This window comes from Ochotona princeps, chromosome 1 (genome assembly GCF_030435755.1).
Source record: "Ochotona princeps isolate mOchPri1 chromosome 1, mOchPri1.hap1, whole genome shotgun sequence".
Classification (NCBI taxonomy): Eukaryota; Metazoa; Chordata; class Mammalia; order Lagomorpha; family Ochotonidae; genus Ochotona; species Ochotona princeps.
Window position 1 is genome coordinate 20388506 of NC_080832.1, and position 22437 is coordinate 20410942.

The window sequence follows — 22437 nt, forward strand, 5'->3', positions numbered from 1 at the left end:
TTCTTGTTCTCTTTGGCAACATTGTGCCTGCATATCATGTACACACACAGACATACAAACACCCAGTCTTGAACTCAGTAGACCAAAAGATCTTCTTGTGTTAAAAAAAAGTTCTCTGTCTTATAAGCAAATGGAAGCTCATAAATTAAATTTTGATATAAATGTGGTCTTGTAGGAAATGAACTCTGTAACTTTAAGGTAAGTTCCTAGCTCTGTGATTTTATACTTTATGGTAGTTCCTCTTTCTAATACCATATTCTGTTGCTAATTATTTCATAGCATAATATTTCGTTCATTATCTTCTCTGCTTTCCCATAAGCACCATCGACTCAGAGCTGTACCTGTTGTGTTGGCAATATCCTCAAAGCATTCAGTGCATTCAATAAATGTTTGTTGAATAAATATGCTCACCAGAATGGTTGTGTGTGTGTGTGTGTGTGTGTTTCAGTCTCTCTTATGAAAAGAGAAAGGGGATAGCCCTTCCCTTCACTTGCTGGCAGGGAGAATCACACAAATAAATAAATGTTAGCAGCATGCTTTGAGAGCTGACTGCAAGATGGGGAAGGGAAAGGGAAGGCTTCCTGGAGAACATGGTGTCTGAGCCAGTGCTAAACAGCTGACCAGGAAATGGATGAATAAGCAGGGGAAGAGAACCTAGCCAAGGACAACCCGAGAAGAGACATAAAGCTCAGAAGGTGTAGGAGCCACAGCAACTGGTGTTGTGGGAATAAATAAAACAAATCAAAAGGTCCTAGGCATGTATCAGATTATCCTGTAGGAGACAAGTTTCCTGCAGCAATCTAACTCAAGATTAGTAAGCTGGGGTAGATGCTGTGATGCAGCAACTTAAGGCTATCTGGGACACATGCACATATTTCAGTCTTGCCTTCACTTCTGATCCAGCTTCCTGATAATACATTACTCTGGAAGCATTAGTCAATAAACCACATACTTGGGCCCTTGCCATTCACATGGGACACCGAGATGGAGTTCACGGGCCTGGCTGCAGCCTGTCCTGGGCCTGGCTGCTGAGGGCATTTGGGAGTGAACAAGTGGACGGTTCCACTTCCGTGTCTTTCCCACTTCTTGGTCACCCTGCCTTTCAAATAAGTAATAGCTAAGCTTTTTTTTTTTTTTAACATCAATAACGTTGGATGTCCTTTTCCCTTTGAGGAAAAAATTTTGTCTATTACAATAAATCAAATATTTATGAATGTTTTACTTCCAGCGAAATTTATTATTTTCATTCTGTCAGACGGTCAGAAAATTTTACGACAGCACTTCAAAGCTTCATTTTGCATAAGGGCTTCTGGAACCTTCATATTCAGTTAGAAACTTTGCTGGTTCCCATAAGCTCACTGTTTTCCCTTCATCTACAATTATTTGAGGAATTCTGAGTCTCTTACTCTGCTCTCTAAGAGAGTTCAAGGCCAAGCCAGAGGTGCCTCTGTGCTTCTCTCTCTCTCTCTCTCTCTCTCTCTCTCTCTCTCTCTCTCTCTCTCTCTCTCTCTCCCTCCGTCTCTCTAGTGATCCTGGAAAGGAGCCAGTTGAGGAATGTGGGCTAGGCTCTCTTGACTACATCAGGAATTTAAGTGAAAACCAAGAGGTAACTCCCACTGTATCCAACTTACTGGGCTCTTCTGTGATCCTACAGCTCCCCTGGCTTCTTAATAATTCAATAAAATTACCAACAGGTTTGGTCACACCAGTAAAAATAATTTTTTGGGCAATGGCTTTCAAATTATAGTGTATTTCAGAATCACCTGAAGAAAACATGTTGAGACTATCAATCCCTAGGCTTGCTTCCAGATTTGTTTCAGCAGATCTAAAAGGTGGTGCTGGACTTGGATTTTCTTTCTCTTCATGTTTTGAGGTATCCTATATAATTCCAATGCTTACTGTCTATAGGCTACACACTGAGATTTATTGGACTTATTGGGGAGGGATGGGATAGGGAGATCTGGAAGGGAGTGTGGAAGAGTGGGAGGGATCGAGGAAGAGAGTGAAAGAGAAGTTGCGACCACATGCCACATAACCACCTTTTGGTCAATAGCCGACCACATATCCAACAGCAGTCCTATAAGATTAATATGGAGCTGAAAACTTTCTGTTACCTAGTGAGCACATTACCGATGAAGTGGCAAAAGGAAATGAAACTGTAGAGGAAGAAAAAGAACTCCCAAAAGAATCCACAGTAAAGTATTTAGTAGGAGCTTTTGCAAGCCTCACTACTAAGTTCCTTAAAAGATGTGAACACGTGGGCTGGAGTTGTGGTGCAGTATCCCATTTCCAATGACTTTGCTTCAGCTGCAGCTCTCAATGAGCATGGAAAGGTAGGACACAAGGGCTGACATGCTTGGGCACCTGCCATCATGGGGAGACTTGAATGGAATTCTTGGTTTCTGGATTCAGCCTGGCCCAGTCCTGGTTGTGCCTGCCATTTGGGGAAAGAATCAGCAGATGGAAGACTTTCCTTTTGGTCTGTCACTCTTCTTTTCAAATGATAAAATAATAAAATTTGTATTTGAAAAAGGGGGGGGACTGCAAATATGGAGCCCAATACTGAAAATCTGCATTAATGGAGAAGAAAGTTCATGGTGTATTACAGATTTACAAGCAAATAAATGATGGGACAGAGAAGCTCACCCCACAGATATATGTCTGAAAAGAATGACATCTCTTCAACAAGTGCCTCAAGGTCCCTCAGGAGGTGACATGGGAGATGACAACTTCATGTTTGGTATTGCCCCAAAGGCCTTCCAGAGGAACAGGCCTTCGACGAGGAGGAAAGGAATGATGAACCTGAGCATGTGTGGGACTAGGCTAACGTGTGCTTGTGCCTGAGCTAACAACACAAGGTTTAAAAAGTAGAATATGTAAATAAGCAACACTAACCATAGAAAAATTTCCAAAATAAGGAAATAAAGAAGATACGTTTGTACAGCTACACAATGTTGAAGTGCTGACAGGAGTCAAAACATTTTTTTAAGAAGCTAAACTTTTATAAAGTAAAAGCTGCAGTAAACTAAGGTTCATTTATCATGGAAGAAAGAACATTCATTTAATACATGTCGTAGAGTCTAAATGTGCAGTGTGCCTAAAGTCTGCAGGGGAGCACAGCAATGTCCTGGGCCTTCACATGGCTCCAACAGCTCACTCTTGGACTCACCCAGGGCAAAATCCAGTCCTGCAAGCCCCACTCATGGTGAGTGCCCTGTGCAGACTATCTTCTTGTATCATTGACAGCATCTCTTCTTAAAGATTCCAAAATAGTACTTTATTTATGTATTTATTTTCTTTGAAAAGCAGAGGACAAAGAAGACAAAAATCCAGGGCTGAAGCTGCAATGCAGAAACTCCATCCAGGTCTCTCATGCAGTGGCAGAGAGGAACCCATCTGAGCCATTAAGGGCTGCTTCCCAGGGTATGAATAAGCAGGAAACTAGCTTAGGAGCAGAGGAGCCCAACTGGTTAATCCTCCACTCCAAGTGCTGACATACCATCTGGGTACCAGCTCCTGTCCCAGCTGCTGCACCTCCCATCCAGCACTTTGCTTATGGTCTGGGAAAGCAGTCGAGGACGGCCCAAAGCCTTGGGATCCTACACCCACGTGGAAGAACCAGAAGAAGCTCCTGGCTCCTGGCTTCAGATAGGCTCAGCTCCAGCTCTGCAGCCATTTGAGGAGTGAACCAGATGGAAGATCTTTCTCTCTGTCCCTCCTTCTCTCTGTAAATCTGCCTTTCCAATAAGAAGAAATAAATCATTATTTTGAACAAATTAGGAACATATCTGGGTTTTAACATCAAGCCTCTGATTTGGGACACAAGTGTCCCTATGCCAAACACTCACCCCTAAAATATTTTAAAATCTATAGATTTGTTTGCTTTATATAGAGAGATAGAGATGAGGTAGAGATAGGGAGAGAAAGAGGAAGTGGAGGGAAGGAGAGGCGGAAATCCTATTCCCATCTTCTGGTCAACTCCTCAGATGCCCATAACAAGTTGGGCTGGGTTTTCGCTGTGCCATTTATAGAGAAAGAGGTCTTTAGAGATCCACAAATTTAATTGTTGTGCTACAATTGTCTATCGTATTGAGCACAGAAAATGTGTTGCATAGTTTGAAGTTTAGGAATCACAGACTATTCCAGATGTCCTATTACAGATTATGCATCTAGATTGGTGTGAAACATATCTTATGTTCACACAAAGATGATGTCTGATAGCACATTTTTTGAAATGTATGCCATCATTAGCTGATGCATGACCATTATCACAGAACTGTTTCGCATTTTGCAATGTTAAAGTTTCAGGTTACAGCAAAGACTTCATGTATTATACCTTAGTGCTGGGTCTGGACAGCTATGGATGCCAAAACTCAGCCATCTTTATTCAGCACCCTTACTGTACTCACCATGGCCTCTCCTCCCCTAACTATCTAGGAGAAAGGCTACTTTGTCTTCCTGCTGCCTGCACAGAGATTCTAAATCCTCACAGGCCTTGGACAAGACATCAGCTTTCTGGGTCTCGCTCAGCAGGGCAACAGGCTGTGCCAAACAAATAAAGGTAAGGCTGTTGCAGAGGAGACATGAAACTAGGCAGAGAAACATGATGGAGGACATATGATCCAGATCCTTCAGGAACTAAGGCCCATCTTCCTGCAGTAGCTGGCAAGTGTGGCTGCTACAGGCTCCCAGCGTCAGGAATGCCCATGACTGAATGAAGCTACTTAGCCCAAAGACACATACTCTGCCAGGGGCAGCCACACTCAGTCACTGTGCGGGGGACACAAATGCCCAGCCCCTTGTCTGAGGGTGACAATATAAGCCAGAATGACCAGCCACCTTCAAAACCATTTGCTGCTGAGGCTGCTGTGCCCATCCACCTAATCTAATTCCCCCACTTGGCAACCCCGCTTCCCTCCCTCAAGTTATTGTCCTTAGCACACCTGCAACTGAGCATCCTTAACACACACCTCAGTTGCACAGTCTGTTTCTCAGGACATTGGCCTGAGACCATCAGCTCACTGCTGTCTGTCAAGTAATGCAGCAAGGCCTGTGCACCTCACATCTGGGATAACATAGGGTGGTCACTTCACCTTCTGTTTTCTTCCTCCACTATAGCCTGTGAATACAGGCAACAAAAATAATCATAGTATCTGTGCCCTGCCAAGCTGCTGTGAAAATTAAAAGAGATCGATGTCCAAGAGTACTTTGTGCATAATAAAGAAGCTGCATAATATTGTCAGATAAACATTATTATATATTGCAATACCGTAATTACAGAAGAGGGAAAGCAGTAGTGGGAAATGTAACATAAAATTCTGCTGACACACGATAGCCTACTTTATCTCAAAACAAGACTCGTATCATTCATCACCCCAATGAAGTACAGAATGGCAGACCTGAGAGAAAGCTGTGAGAATGGTCGTGCATTGCTGTAGGGCTAAATGAAACTGAAACGGAAGACAGACCAACACTTGCTCACTCTCATTTTCTATATGAAGATAGTGATAGGGCAATTTCTGCTATCCTGAAAATCTGAAATTTACACTATCAACCAAATAGTGTACAAGGAGTAATGGAATGTTACTTAACATCTTGGAACAAGGAAACAAGTGAAAGAATTGGGTATACATGATGGGAATAAAAATGTTCATACTTTCTGGATTTTCTCAGTACTGTATCCACTGAAAGGAATATAGATATAGAAACAGATGTATTGATATACATAAAGTTTTAAAACCTCATGTAAAAATTGGCTCATTAAGGATAACTGAGAATTACCAATTCCCAAACTATGAATTATATGGAAAGTTACTATATTATTGATCCTTGCAAAGAACCTGGACAAGGTTCACAAATCATGTCTGGTAACAGTAGACCTGAGAGTGGCCCACAACTAAGTTACTGTGACATAAGGTTTCACTATCATCAAAACTCCCAGAACCGTTGGGGCTGAGCCTCAGAGAAGGCGTAAGGAAGCTTCCAACTCAGCAGGGCTCTGTTCTTACCGAAACCACGCAAGAATTGAGGGGGTAAGACAAACTCACATAAAGCACCAACCGAACTCTTCCCCTGTGCTCTGAACACTAAATGAATGATTACAGACAAGTATATAAGAATTAAAATTAATTAAGCAATTAAAATAACCATCGTGATTTCCTGGTAAGTCTGAAGAAATGCTAAGTGAAAATTGAAATCATGTTTAGAGAAAACATTTCATGAATTTAAGTTTTAGAATCTGAATATCTTGAAACTACACTCAATGAATTCACTGATTCAGTGTGGATAAAGCATTGGCTCAGTGGTTATAATCTTTCAATGGCCCATAATAGAGGTCTTTGCAGATAAGATCATCCAACTTTGCCAGTAAAACACAAATCAGTGTATTAACCCAGGTCAGGATAGGCTGACTGACCCAATGAGAACAGTGAAGAGTTGAGCTCAGATTTTTAGGGAGAGGGCAATATGGGGTTTCAGTCAAAATAGTTTTATCAGGACCAAAGGAATTCACCTGAATTCCCAAATAGAAAGAAGGATCTTACCTCAATTGACTCCCCAAGCTAAAATCAAGAGGACAACTAGAGTGGGGTCAATCTCACTTACTGAAGTCCTGGACATACAGGCAGGAAGGGCAGGTAGGGCACCTGCATCAGGGTAAAAGTACAACTAAACAGGTCTCCAAAGGCAGATGGTTAATCAGGAGTGTAAGTCCTGGAGTTTTTGCGTCCATGCTTGCTTCTGTCAGCTACTCTCCCACCATTTGACCCTGCTCTGTAGATTAATTAGCACCCTCACCCCATTGCTGGTCTTTCTCAGTCCTTAGGCTCCCCTCTGGGAGATTTTAGAAACAAGACGCTAAACATGGGGAACATGGGGTTTACTCATTAATCTTCCACCTCTAAGTGCCAACATCCCATGTGGGTGCTGGGTCATATCCTAGCTGCTCCAGTTCCCATGCAGTTCCCTGCTTGTGGCTTGGAGAAACACTGGAGTATGGCCCAATTCCTTGGGACCCTGCACCCAAATGGGAGACCCAGAAGAAGTTCCTGACTCCTGGTTTCAGACTGGCTCAGCTCCAGCTGTTGTGGCTATTTGGGGAGTCAACCAGTGGAGTGAGGATATTCTATGTCTCCTTCTCTCTGTAAATCTGCCTTTCCAGTAAAAATAATTTTTTAGAGACCTGTTTAAGAACACAAAGAACTGGACTTTCAGTGCTTGGGATGGTGATAACCAGGAGAGCTCTGTGGAACCACCTGTTTAAGCTCCGAGAATCTTCAGACACCACAAGTCTCCAGTAAAATGTTCTAATTCCCAGGAGAACATTTCAGACTATTCCAAGTTCGTTCCCAGATCACATATTTCTCAGCGTGAGGGTGGGGTGAGGAGCCCCCTCATCACTGTAGGTGGGTGCATCTAACATGTTGTGGGTTATTCCTACATGAGGATGATATGCCAGGATTAGGAGAAATTTCCTTTGTGCTAGCAACAATCCAAAAGCATCTAAGCAGATTTCAATCCCAACAACAAACTGTGAGAATGGATTTGCTCACTGAAACACACACAGCCATACTGTGTTAGAAAAGACTGTCTTAAAGCGTAGTAGTCTCCCCTGGCCAAAGGGGTTACATTAGAAAAGGGGATACATGAAATTGAGCATAGGACTAAACTCTTTATGAGCCGTTTTTTCCTTGTATAGGTGCTCCTCAACTTACAACAGGGTTACCACCTGATAAACTCACAGAAAGTTCAAACCGGGTGGAAAATGCTTTTAACACACCTAACCTACCAAACATCCCAGCTTAGCAATACACGCACTGCGAAGCCTTCAGTTATTTCGCCTGTGATGACTTGGCTGACTAGGAGCTGGCTCACCACTGTTCCCCAACATGAGGAGACAGGAACACACCACCTACCACAGCCTGGGAAAGTTCCAAATTCAAAATTTTTAATTTTGATTTCTACTGGATCCCTGTGTGTCAGACCCATGGCAAAATCAAAATACCCCAAGTTGAGCCATCGCAATTTGTTGATCATCTCTATAGACACATTTATACCAAAGTTTAATTTTTATGTTAGGTACAATAAAAGGTTAACAATAACAACGAGCAGTAAAATAGAACAATTATAATAATATACTGCAATACAAGTTATGTAAATGTTGTCTGTCTCAAAATATCTGATTATTTCTGGAATTTTCCATTTAGTACTTTTGGATCTGCATTGATCCTAACTATCTAAGACCACAGAAAGAAAATGTGGATTCAGGAGTGTTATAGGGGGCACCATTGTATAAAAACACTCAGGGACTGGTACTATGGCATAGCAGTTTAAGCCATTGCCTGCAGCACCACCAGAATCCCATATGGGCTCTGATTTGAGTCCTGGCCGCTTCACTTCCCATCCAGCTTCCTGCTAATGCACCTGGGAGAGCAATAGGAGATGGCTCAAGTACCTGGGCCTTGCCATCCATGTAGGAGACTCTGATGAAGTTCTAGGTTCCTGGCTTTTGCCCAGCCTAACACCAGTCATTACAGCCATTTGGGGAGCGAGCCAGGAGATGGACGCTCTGTGTGTGCACCTGTGTGTATGCATGTGTGCATGTGTGTGCGGTGTGTGTATCCTGTCTCTGTAACTTTGCCTTTCAAATCATCATAAAATAAATCTTAAAAAACACCACTCTGAAATTTGTCTCAATAAAATGTTAAAAAATTATAATCCATTAATCGGTCACTCCGTTTTTCCAAAGATACAGAAACTAAAAGTGCCCGCCATCATCAGGTAATAATAGTCTGAGTTTATTTTTATATGACTATTAAATAATAGGAAATATGGTTAATTCAAACATCTTAAAAATTATACCTTTCTAGCATCTATATTAAACTCCTTATCAAATGAAGAAGAAGCTTTCTAAAAAGGCAATTGGATGGCTAAACCTAAACTCTTCCTTGTCCCCCGCAATGATCCAGTCTGTTCCAGGTCACAGATGTGTGTTAACATCACTCCTGTTGGGACAGAAGCCTTTCCTGGGCATTCTCATTTTATGGGTTTTCCGGTGTATTTGCTGGCCTTGCATGCTCTTTAAAGATCCTGTATGACCTCGGGCGTGCAGACGGAGCTCAGGGGAGAGCTGGTGCAGGAGAGGTGCCTGGGAGCTCTGGTTGACGCTGACTGTTGCTCTTCCCCCGGGTGTTGGACTCCTAAGTGCAGCCCCTGCACCTGCAGACTCAGTGGCATCTGTCAGCTTCGCCACTTTATTTCCCCAGCTCCAACTGACAACAACCTCCAATTATTTTTTTTCCTCACGATTTTAGCATGAGATGAGTAAAGATAAGCTCTCTGATATACTCTTCTCTCAGAGTGGCTTATAAACCCTATGTCAAATGAGATAGGAGCTTTTCTGTCAGGCAGTGCAAACAGAAAGCAGTTATTGAATATGGAAATAAATTTACTCCTGGGAGTAAGCATTTAGCCTAGCAGTTCAGACGCCTGCGCCCCACATCCCGTACCCGGGGTTCTATCCCAGCCACTGCTCCTGATTTCAGCATTGCTGCCCATACAGACAGCAGCAGGGATGGTTCCAAAGTCCCTCCCTGTATTCATGTGCGGGAAACCCTGCATTGAGTTCTCCTGGCTTTATCCCTACAGCAACCACTGTGGGCATCTGGGGAGTGAACCAGCAGATAGAAGTGCCGTCTCCCTCCCTCCCTATTTTCCTCCCCTCCTCTCCCTCTGATATAAATAAAAAATAATTTAAGCACGTGCTTTCGATGGCTATGTACGAGCAGCCCAGTCACCCCGGCTGGTTTGTCACACCATGGGGCACTCTGGCAAACTGAAAACTGGAATTTTTACTCCAGACACCGCCTGCTCCGGTTTGGCTGCGCAGATTTCCCATCTGTAGTTTTTAAAATACAAACGGAGCAAACCTCACGTTTCAAAAGTGAGCTAACAATGTCTCACAATTAACAGAGCAGCCCTGTGAGTCATTTTTGGAAACCCGTGTGGAAATAACAACTCCTCCCTCTGCTGAGAAACTAGAGCTTCCACCAGAGTGTGCGCACTGCCGGAAGAAACGCGGTTCTCCGGGCGCAGCGAGCCAGAGACTTCGCTCCGGGGACGCTCCTGCCTCTGTTCTTCTGTGACAACTCATGTGGGCTTGCAAGGAACTGCTTCATAGCGCTATCACTTGGTCCGTATTTCCTGGCTCCTGAGTCACACTGTTAAGTTCAAGTCAAGAAGTCCGCATTCTGGTGTGTTTGAGACAATGCACCCCACTAAGAACTGAGCAGTTTTATCTGACTAAAGTCAATTAGCCTCCAATTAGCAAAAGTAGAATGGGTGGATCTTGATGAAGGCAAAAAGCAGGTGCCTCGGAAATAATTTCTACTAAATCCTCAGTTCCTCGCCCTCGGAAAAACGAAATAAGGTACAAGCTGTTGTATCCTACACGAGAAGCTCAGTGCCTTGTCTCTAAGTTGTTTGGAAGCAAACGGCGGACCTGGGCTAAATCCGAAATCCCCAGCCTAGCATCGCGTCCCCAGGTGAGCCTCCCCGCCCACCAGTCCAGGTCCCACACCTCCAGCTCTCCCGGTTGGGAACAGAAAAGGGGACCCAAGGAAGAAAAAACGAACCTGAACTTGGAGCGAGTATGCCAGCCGAGAAACTGTTTTCTCATCCGAACACCTGCTCCGCGCTGAGTGCGGGACGCGGGCACAGCCTGTTGCGCGCCTTCCGGACCCTCAGCTCACGGTGACTCCCGCAGCCACCGCGGCCTGCCTCCACCACGGCAGCATCTGGGCGCCTCTGGCTCGGCCCCCGCCGCTTCCGAGGCGACCACAGCTGGGGACGAGGCCCCGCCCCAGGACGACGGCGCAGGGGCGCGGCGGTCGCCAGCAGCCCCGCCCGCGGCCGGTGCGCTCCGGGCTGCCCGGAACTCGGGGCTCTAGCGCGCCTGCCGTGCGCCCCCAGGCGCTCCTGCGGGGTTGAGGGCAGTTTGTCTCCAGAGGCCACTCGCTTGTCCTCCCCACCTCTCTCTGGGCACACAAGGCAGGGCGCTGTGCCGGGTGGGAAGTGCTGGACTTTCCCGGGGAAACCCCGCCGCCCTGATGACATTTGCTGTCCGGTGCTTTTCCCTGGTGAGGACGTTAGAAACGAATTATGAGCGTGGGTGTGGCCGCCAGAAGCCAACGCAGACCACCGGGTTGCGGGTGACATGGCGTCCAGGTGTCAGCTTCCCAGAACTCACACTGTCCAGTCCCCTCCAACTGCGCCCATGCTAGCTGGGCTCATTCATTCGTTGAATGCCACGGACAACTTGCCAAGGCCCTAAGAACTTGGTGGGAATAGGTGGGCAGAATACAGCGCATAGGTATTGTGAGGGATGGTAGGAATTATTTTGGAAGTTACGGAAGTGCTCATTTAAAAAAGTAAATAAAAATTTAAAACCAGCCCCTACAATGATAGGAGAATGTCAAAGAAATACAGAAATTAGTTACAAGAGTTTCCTAATGGCAAACCTGGAGCTGTTTAAGCAACGAAAGTGAGCAAAGGTCCTTTATAGATAGTGGGGTGTTTTGTTTTGTTTTGTTTTGTTTTGTTTGTTTGTTTGTTTTTGGAGAAAAGCCTTTTTGGTCGAAGCCATTCTTGTGCAAACCTCAGAGAGTACTTACAGAGAACTGCACAGCGCAGCCCGCTGTTCACCGGCTTGGATCTTCCAGGGACAGTCTGTCCTTAGCCTCCAGGTCCTTCCACCGGTGTGACTAGGGTTGGATTATTCATGAATCCATACTGACAACACTCGAGTGACCAGGTAAGAAGTGGGAGAGAGCGGACAAGCCGCCCAGGCAGAACTATAGACTGTTTACATAGATATTCCATCTTTACCGAAGAGAAGCACGGACTCTCAAACCTTCAATATGAGCAGTGCCTAGTAATTTCCTTAAACAAACAACAATTAAAAAGTAGAGCCCAGAAAGGGGAGAAAAGCATAACTTTACAGTGGAGAGAGCTGACAAATACTGCTAGCAAACACTGCTTCAGCGGGTGCTCCAGCTGGACCTCAACAAGCTGAAATCTATTGATGCTGAAATCATATTGATGCTATGCACCCTGGAAATGATGAGATAAAAATGGCGCCCTGCCTCTGGGGCCTTCCTCCTCCAAGACCTATCACCATCACCATCACCATCACCATCACCACAATCCAATTAGAAAACTGTTACACCACAGCAATAGTGAGGCATCCTGCAAAATGCCCAACTCTGTCAAGATCCTGCAGAACCAGAGAAATCTGAAAACGAGCCACTGCCTGGGAAGCCACTGGAGCCAGGAAAGTGAGACGTAATGTGGAATTCTGAGACAGAAGAATATCGGTAAAAGCTAATAAAATCAGAACGAACTATGGCTTTTGCAAGTAATTAAGTATCAACAAGTGCTCATTAGTTGTGATGAATGTGCCATGCTAAAGTAAGACACTAACCTTAGGGGAGCCTGGGAACAGACCTGGTGGGGTCTTTCTGCCCCATGTTTGCCAGTTTTCTGGAAATGTAAAGCTGTCCTTCAGAAGTACAGTCTGTTTTCAAAGAAACTTGAATAAACGGGAGTAAAGGTGCTGTAGTTTTGAAAAATAGGCTTATTATAAAGGCCTCTGAGACAACAAAACCACCAAGGAAAGAAGAGCTGTGGCTGTTCAATTAAGAACGCTTCAGGTCGAGAGATGCGCAGATGTGAATCCCTGGCAGGTGAGGGCATGGCTTCTCGGAGAAACGTGAGTGTGAGCAGAACAAAGTGAGCAGGGGAAGAGCGAAGGTGGAGATGCTGGGGTGGAACATGGAGCACAGACTTCAGTGGTCGGGTGGTCTTTACATTCTACTTTGATTAAGATGGGAAGACACAGAGAAGCTTTTAGCAGGAGAGCAGTATGATGTGATGTAAACAGGCATACATTAATATGACTGCATACTTAGGGATAAATATGAGATACATCCATATGAATGAAATATCTCTGCCTTTCCATATGCCCTTCCTGTTGGTTGGTTTCTCTGTAGGAACCCCTTGTCAGGCCATCGTAGTGAAGCTGGTTAAGCTGGTGAGAAGTAGCAGCATTCTCGGTTACCTTCATGAGGAAAGACCAATAGGACTTGCTGACAAGTTGTATTTAGGACATAAAACAAGAATATTGACAAGTCAAGGATTTTACTCAAAACTGGTTCCTTTAAGGTGCAAAATACAAGATTGCAGGGCCTTGGAAGTACCATTTGGCACATTTTATGTGTGCAGTTTTCAAGTTGTCAAAGAAGACAGTTGGTCGGATGAGTGATCTCATCGGGATGGTGATCTAAATTTGTAAGTAGATGATGTGTAGATGGTATGCAGATGAAATTGAGAAGTCCAGCCCTGTGGCACCCTAAAGTTCAGAAGTCACAAAGATAAAGAATCAAAAAGGAGAGTGGGGAAGATTTGATAACTGAGATAGAAAAGCAACTGAGAGAGAACAGTGTCCAAGACCAAATGAAAAAAAAAATTCAAAAAAGACTAATCAGCTCTATCAAATATTGAAAAAGTGGGTAGAAATAGTACGAAAAACTGAAAGAAGGGATTGGCCACAGAGGGGTCAGTGGTGAATTCTGCGAGATTTTTAGTGGCTGGGGGAGAGCGGTGAACACAACCTGTTTGCAGTGGGCCTACAGCAAATGAGAAGAGTAAATGAAGACAGAGAAACAATGTAGTAATAGGAAGAAATATTATTAGAAATGGAGGCTTTATTGCTTTAGAAGATATATGTATTTGCTCATAGGCATGAACCAAGGGAATAACTTGCTACAATAACGTTCTGGAATATTTGAGAGGGAGTGGGATCCAGTGCTCTAAAGAAACTGAAGGCTAAAGTAGAAAGGAGAGCACATACCCTCGGTAGGAGAACAGAAGGCGGACTGTGGGGGCGCCAGGGCCGGTACGTGCTGAGGCAGGCACAGGTTTTACCAATGAAATATGGAGTCATCAGTTAACAGTAAAGAGTGGGGAGAGGAGAGGAAGGGTGAAATAACCACATAGGATAGCAAGACTGTGAATGAACTCTGAAACCCAGACGAATTCTTGGGAGCAGACAATATTACTAGAGGGTATTTGGGAGGTCAGGGGATGTGCCTGAAAGGAGGCCGCTAGGTATAGCTGAATGTTCTCATCAACTTCACTTTCTCAGTTGGGTGCAAATACAGTTAGGCAGAGGCCAGCTACAACCGAAGTTTGGAATTGCCAGGGGGGTGTGGTGGATAAGAGAGGGGTGATACTGCTGACAATGTGTGAAGAGGATGATTGCGAAGCAGCATGACATATAACCCAGTTAGGACAGAAGAGAGAGCATGAAAGACAAGTTTGGGCCAAAGTGAGAGAACACCAAGGAGTATGTAGATTTGAACTACCAGGGGATCAAAAAATCATGGCAGGGCCCAGCACAATGGTTCAGTTGGCTAGTCCTCCCTTTGCAAGTGCTGGGTTCCCATATGAATGCTGGTTTGTGCCCTGGCTGCTCCACTTTCAATCTGGCTTCCTGCTTGTGGCCTGAGAAAGCAGTGGAGGATGCCCCAAAGCCTTGGGACCCTGCATCTGCATGGGAGACTTGGAAGAAGTTCCAGGCTTCTGGTTGACTCAGCTCCAGCAGTTGCGGTCATTTAGGGAGTGAAAGAGTGGATAGAAGATTTTTTTTTCTGTCTCTCCTTCTCTCTGTAAATCTGCCTTTCCAAATGTAAATAAATAAATCTTTAAAAAAAATTATGGTAGTTGTGAGTCACAGAGGGTTGACTGGAAAAAATACAAGCTGGCTGTCAGAGAGTAGGATGTTTAAGAGTGCGATAGTGGCAGGATGCAGACAGGGATAACGACACTGCTTGCAGGCTGGCCCATCTGAGTTTTTCTCTTCAGTACCCATTCCCCTGTTCAATCTCCAGGTTGGAATTCTTGTTTAGCTCATTTTTCTAGAGATTCCAGTCTGGATTTGGGGGTGGGGGGAAGGGCGGGCAGAGGACAGATGAGAACTGAGGTTGAAACCAGATAAAAGCATGAACAGGTACAGAGGAGACATGACTGTCATGTGAACTTGTCAGCTGGAGCCATCATAGCAAAAGTCACTAGCATGCCCAATTTTCAGGGCTCATAAACGTGTCAATTCTCAGACTGCAAAGCCATTTAGCCCAGCTATCAGTTTGAGGTGTGGTGTGGCTCTGTCACTACCCTCGGTCACATAGTCTTTCCATATCCTTGTACCATGTGCTAATTACCAGTTACTATTTCTCTTTTATGTTAGTCGGGGAACACCTGCAGGACAGGGAATATGCTTAGTTGATTTTTTCATATTATTGTGATGAAATGTATACAACCTCAACTATGCTACTATTGCCATTTTAAGACATTATCATGTCATCCTCACCCCAAATCATGTCCAGGACCTTTTAATCTTCCCCTCCTGGACCTCTAGATCCATTAAATACTAACTCCCTAATTTTTCCCCCATCCGTTGCTGACCACCATTCTGCTTTTTGTCTCCACGAATTTGACAACTCTAAGCACCTCATATACGTGGAATTAATACAACACTTTTCTTTTGTGACTGACGTCCATTTAGCATAATGTTTTTTGCATTCACACATATTGTGGCAGATATCAGAATTTCCTTCCATGTAAATAATATAATAATACTGAATATAGTCTAATATATAATTTATTTACAAGTATGAAAATGTGTACTATATACAGTTATACAAGTGATGTAGTAATATTGAATAATGTCTCATTGCATGAATTACCAGGTTTTGTTTATTTATTCCTCTGTCAATGTACACTGGAGTCATTTCTATCCTTTGACTACTACCAATAATGCTACCATGAACATTGGTGTACAAATCTCTCTCTGAAATCTTGTTTTTTTTTTTTTTTTTCATTTTGTACTCAGTGGAATTTCTAGGCCACATGGTAATCCTATGTTTAGTTTCTGGTAGAGTCATCACACCATTTTCCACAGCAGTTGGGCTGTTTCATATGCAGACCAGCAGTGCATGAGGGTTCCTGTTTCTCTACCTCTTTGTCAACAACTGTTGTTTCTATCAGCCTGGTTTTTATTTCTCTGCACTTGGTATCTGTTGGAACACAGCTCTCTGTGTAAAATGAATACCTGACAGTAACCCTGTTCGAAAGCAAAGTTAAGGGAAATGACTTACGTTCCGCAAGCTCCAACTAGTACATCTTGTACTTCAAAGTCTGCTTTGTACTTTATCACAGCCACATGTGGCTGATTAAATTTAATTGAAGTTAAACAAAGTTTAGAATTTGGTTTTTTGGTGTCATTAGCCACAGTTGTAGTGCTTGATAACCACTAACTCAAGTAGCAACTATATTGGAGAGTGTTTTGTAGACTCTGGTAGCAACTACCTCTGCCTGGTCTCAACAAATGTTTTCCAAAATGAGACAGTTTAGCTTTTAATTGATCGGGATGATACTCTGCTGGCTCTGCCTTCAGACCAGAGAGGGTCTCCCTAAGAAGCCACTGAACTTGACTGGACAATAGGATGCTGGACTCTATGTTTGTTATATGCTTGCAATGAGGGAATCCCAACTGAACTTGAATTGTGGTTATGCAACAAGGTGGAGGAATCCACCATGGTGGGAGGGTTTGGGGATGGGTGGGGAGAATCCCAGTACCTATGAAACTGTGTCACGTAATACAATGTAATTAATGAATAAATTAAAAAAATAAAACAAAATGAGACAGTTTAAGTTTGGGCCTGTGTTGTAGCACTGCAGGTTAGGCTGGCATTTGCAAAGCCAGCTCAAGTCCTGGTTGCTGTGCTTTTGATCTAGCTCCCTCCTAATGCACCTGTGCAGGCAGCAGAAGTTTCTGCAAGTACTTGAACTCCTGCCACCCTTGTAAGAGACACAAATGGAGTTAGTCCTTGGCTCCTGACTTTGGCTTGGACCAGTCCTGGCTGGTATGCCATTTGAGAGAGTGAACCAGCAGATGGAAAATCTATCTTTGTCTCTCTGTGTGTGTGTGTGTGTGTGTGTGTGTGTGTGTGTGTGTCACTTTGTCTTTCAAATAGATAAGTCTTTTTCCAAAAAAGAATTATTTGTAATTCTTTAGCATGGAGATGGCAGCTCTCTAATTTTTATGTTTGGGTAGTTCATCTGGACACACAGCAGTAATGTTGTTCTGCTGCTTACACTCCCTCATCCCACTGACCAGTTTCAAAGGACAGAGAATATGTTCATTTCAATAATTATTTTTAATCCAAAGTTGAGTACAACGTCTAACACACTAGAGATGATCAATAGGCATTCATTGGCTGGTGGATGAATGACCGAGCAGAGTAAGCTCAGTGTCCTGAGATGACGTTTTACATACCTAACAAGTCTAATGAGTATTTATCTATCTCTCATACTGCAAATGCTTTTGTTTGTTTGACATTTTCAGGACATAGATTTTAAACTATGTGCTCTCCCTTGTTTTTCAAAAAATAGCTTACTTGTTAAGTACCATGAGGTTTTTAGTGTAGTGCGTGCTTATAAAACTATTTCATAAACCAGGTGCCAGGAGTGAATATAATCATGAGGAAAAGCAAATTCTAGATTCTTCTGACATCAGCACGTGTACAAATGTCCTCTGTTTGCCTTTGCAGGCCCACCTTGCACCTTCAACCCTACTCCTTCCCTGGTAGGTTTATCTAGATGGAATATTCAGGCGCATGTAGTCCATGACTTCCCTTCAGTTTGGCCAAGAGGGAACTCTGGCAGAATAGCAGAGACAAGAGATAAAGTTAAGGAGTGTATTCCACATAGAAGGGCTTCGTGTGCCTCAACAGAAGGCCAGAGTTCCACCAAGCTGCTCCCCTCTACAGAAATGTCTGTCCTTCTTGGTTCCCAAGATCTCCCCCAATTGGAGACTCCCCCAGCCCAATGTTTTGTTACAGTTTCCTACCTGCCCTGGCCTACACCTTCCTAACATTTCTCTTATTTATAAACCTTGCTTGAATGATTCTAATCTGGGTATCCATCCATTTCCCTTCAGGATCTTGCATCCTTACTTAGTAGCTAGGTCTAACCTCCAAGCCCAGCTCTGAAAGTTTTAGAATCACAGTCTTTATCTGAATGCTCTCTGACAACACTGTTCTGTCATTATATCAATATACTGGCTAGCTTTGTAAAGAAACTATATTGTGCATCAGGTAAATTGTTCTCTAGTACTCTTAGTCTTGAAAAACAATCTCAGCAGAACCTTTTGCACAGAACTTCTCTACATAAGATGAAGTGGCTGGAGATACATAAGTGAAAACTGGCAAGACAAAGAGATTACCTCCTAAGGTTTTAAACAGCTAAGGCTTTAATAGGCTGAAATGATCTCCAGAAACGCAGTAAACATGCAAAACTTCAGTTCTACAAACTATCGTTACTCAGTGTATGTAGCTTTACCAAAGAACACACGTGGTGCACTTGTGGACTCTTAAAGCATAATTAATAGATGCCAGGTTATTAGAAAGTATAAAACTCATAGTGTTAAGATCTATATTAAAAATAACCAATATTTACTGTTTATAGTGTAGCCAGCACTGTGTTGGCATTGTCATGTATCAGCTCATTTAAATCTCATCTCAAATGTATAAGGTGGGCACAACTCAACCTCATTTGACAGCTGAACCCTGAAGGCTCCTGTTCAGGCATCTGTAAGTGATACACACTACATTCAAATGATACCATAGGACACAAATGTCTGTGCTCTGAATCACTAGTGGAGAATCCAAGAACAACTCCACAGATTACAGAACAACAAAAACAAGAGGACCTTCCAAGGAAAATGATGCCTTTCACACTATCACAGCCAACAAACCATGACCAGCTTAGAAAACTTATTTTTAAAAAATGATGTAGTAGATTATTTTCATCGAAAAGCACATGTCTTGCGGTTTGGTAAGCACATTGATTTTTTCCGTGTGTGGTGCAAGGGCCTGGTTAAAGATGAGTGGTGGAAACTGTATTATTTTGGTATTAGTTAAGTTTCATCCCTGCCTACAATTCTTGAAATGACTATTTTTTATTTTAACCCCATTTCAATTAAGTGAATAATGTATTTGCATTCTTATTTTAAGAGGATTGATTTTTAACCTGTACTGGCTACTCTGTGTATATAAACAGAATAAAAGTCCCCAGCTATAGCCAACTGCCTAGCTTACCTTGTACCTTGGCAAGTGTTACACTGCTGGAAGAAAAGCAGCCAGTAGCTGGCAGGCACTCTGGCTAATGCCAAGTTTTTGTAATCTAAATCAGCATGCCAGCATAATTGCCTATTCTATTTTTAAATTACATTTTAAAGGTATGTGGGGAAGACAACCCCAGCGCTCTGCTGGCAGGGGTGGGCATGGCTATGCTGGCCCAGGGAAGGGGATTTAGTGGCGTGTAGGAGTAGAGACCACCAAGTACTTGATGGATCTAGAAGGACTTCTGCAAGCTCCCGAAGACTTACCCACTGCACTTGCAGATATTGAGGGAGCTAAGACCAGATGGTTTAGTGGGGAGGAAGCCAGAGGGCATGTATGGGTCAAGCCAACACACCTGCCCATGTGGGAGTCCTGGGCTGGGCTAAATAGCATTATCTGCTGCCTGCTGGTGCACACAAGAGCTGGGGCTAAGGGGCATGCCTGGCTGGGCTGCCCACAAGTGTCAGAACAGGGGGTGGGCCACATCAGGCTGGGTTGCAGCAATCCACCAGAACGCAGAACTGGATCTGGAGCAGATTCTCTAGAGAACTTGTGGGCTCACCTCTGTGGGACTACAGTACCCACTGGCTTACACAGGCTGAGTCGGTCTGGATGATGAAACTCAACTGACACTTGTGGGAACTGGGGCTGTGAGGTAACCAGGCTGGGCCAGGTTGTAGCACCCTCTGGCACATGCAAAGGCCAGGACCGAGGGCAGAGCATGCCAAGCAGGGCCACAACAGCACCTGCCAGAATGAGTGAGATTCAGGGTTGGGAGTTAGTCTGGTAGCAGAACTCTGGGCACTCCTCTGCTGAGCTGCAGCTCCAACTGCTGACCGTGAGAGCCAGGACTGGGGGGCAGGCCAGGCTGGTTAAGGCAGCAGCACCATTGGCATGCATATTGGCTGGGTGTGGGAATGGGTCAGATTGAGTTAAACTGCAGCACTCATGAGAGCCAGATGGACAGACCAGGCCAGACCACAGTACATGCTGGCACACTTTGAAGCCAGGAATGGGTGTAGGCCTAGTGAGGGTTATTGGGGGTCACCCTGACTAAGGTGTGGCACTCACTGGTGTGCATAGAAAGCTGGCTTGTAGCAGGCTGGGCTGGGTTAGGCCGCAGTATCCATCAGTTGATGTGAGTGATAGAGGTGTTGACAGAACTGACCAGATAGCTTTCATCCACCAATATGTGCCTTGACTGATGCCCATGACAGACCAAACCTGATCCTGCACTGGCTGGAGCACATAAGTCAAGTCTGAGGTCATCCAAGATAGGGTTTCTTGGGGGACTCCCCAACAGGATGGCTGAACTCAAACCCTGGCCATAGGGAAAATCATTATATGAGATTTGATCTTGGAGTGCATGTATTGGGACTGGGCCTCCTCAGTTGGCGATGCCTATGTATTGGACAGCATGTCAATATGCACAAGGGGAACGTGACAGCCAGCTCATATGAACCAAAGGAGGATGTTAAATGCTTTGTCAGAGGATGGAAAGCAGAGCAGTTTGAACATCTGCCCTGACCAAGCTTTGCAGCAACTGTCTGGGTCTATGGATGCACTCTGAGGTGGATCTGGTCAGCCAACAGGCCCTGGGAAGATTTTCTTGACCATGATCCAACTAAGCTGACAACATCTCAGGACTATGAACACCGCTCAAGCAACAACCTCGGAGCACTCTTCTCCACATCAGAGTCTGTAAGGCATCAGCGGACTGTCCCCTATCCCCAGGAGCCAATGTGGTTTGACAGCAAGGAATGGTGCCCTCTCATCTCCTCCCCCTCCCCAACCCAGCAGACACACGGAAGAGAAAAAAAATTGAAACATTTGTCCCACCCACCTTTCTCCATGCTTTGATACTCCCTGTCCTAATTGGAGACCCAAATGGGCATACATTCCTTTCAATGATGTGAGCAATATTGAAAAAATAAAATAACCAAATAGAACAAAAGTTCTGTGCAAAAGAGAATGGGTTTTAGAGAAAATCTGGTCTAGACATAACTTAATTATATCATACTTGCTCTGCTTAAAAACCCCAGATGAAAATCTACTTTTCTGCAACTGTGACTTTTGCATAACAAGTTGCAAAAGCATTTTTAAGATGAGACTATTACTCAATGTTCATTTCTGGTCAGCTCCTTTTTACAATATGGCTGTCTTCTGAGCAACTCAGAACCGTACAACAGTAAAGCAACAACAGAATGTGACAATCATGCAATGCCTTCTACACATACTACTTGCATTATAAACTTTTAAAGATCAGTTTTGAGCTTGAATAATTATCAATTCTCCATAAATGTGGTTTTCATACATAAGCCAAACATTTCAACAACTATATTTGGCTAGTTAGCCGAGTTTGTTCCACCTGCTGACAACAAATATGTATGTATACCAGAAGCCTTACTTTGGGCCTGAGATTTGGGTTTCTTCTCTTCTCCCTCTTCTGTATCCATTTTACCTCCTCGTTCCAGCTCCATGGCTTTCCTTTCACCCTTTCACATGCTCTTTGCTGGACTGATTGCTTTTTCATTGATGGTTTGTGATATCTGAAAGTTTATGGACCACAATCTGCTAGCATCCTGCTGCAATCCTGAAGAAAGATTAAAAGTACAGTCTTGGCACCCACAAAAGCAAACATTTTCCAAATGATGGAGTGATTGAAAGGTAAATGGAGGCAAGAGGTACACATCCAGGCAGTGGACTCACAGCTTCAGAGGACCATCTTTCTTTGGAAACGTCTGCTCGGGGAGGACGTGGCGAAGGCTGGCAGCTGTATCTCCGAGGCCAAAGTCCCATTCCCCAGCTGGGTACCCCACGTGGGAGATGCAGTTCTTGGTAGGGCTTGCTGGGCCTTGCGTCACTAGTGCTGGGTGTTGAAAGCAGGCTGCTCCAGCGCGTTTCTTTAAACCCAGTTTTCTACAGTTGGTGATGAACAAAGGTGAATTATGAAACAGGAACTTTTGCCAGACTCTGAGCCCTTAATCACAAAGAAACATTTGCAAAACAAATGGCTTCACATAAATTGCAATTCACAACTGATTACAATGCAAATGTACATGCTGGACATAATTTATTTACACCTTATTTCATCCAGGGACCTGGTACAGCATCTCACCAACTCAATTAATGACTGGACCTCTTTTCAGTGAAAAAGAAATATGTGACATCTGGTGTTGACAAATTATTTTTTGCTATA

At 44.0% G+C, this 22437-nt stretch overlaps 1 protein-coding gene across 4 annotated transcripts in view; it reads right to left on the reverse strand.

Moving 5' to 3' along the window:
* STX11 (syntaxin 11) overlaps window positions 1-21970 on the reverse strand; it is a 45964-nt gene extending 23994 nt beyond the window's left edge. Inside the window, exon 1 of one of the 4 annotated variants that reach the window (XM_058668103.1) lies at window positions 21948-21970. Coding sequence is in view for 1 of the 4 variants with exons in the window: in XM_058667923.1 (XP_058523906.1) it covers window positions 21646-21718 (73 nt within the window). In the remaining 3 variants the exon portion in view is untranslated. Of the gene's footprint in view, window positions 1-10637; window positions 11118-21645; window positions 21883-21947 lie in introns of those variants that run through there. The other 3 variants (XM_058667923.1, XM_058668049.1, XM_004587289.2) reach the window with 3 other exon arrangements.
* Window positions 21971-22437: the final 467 nt, after the last annotated feature.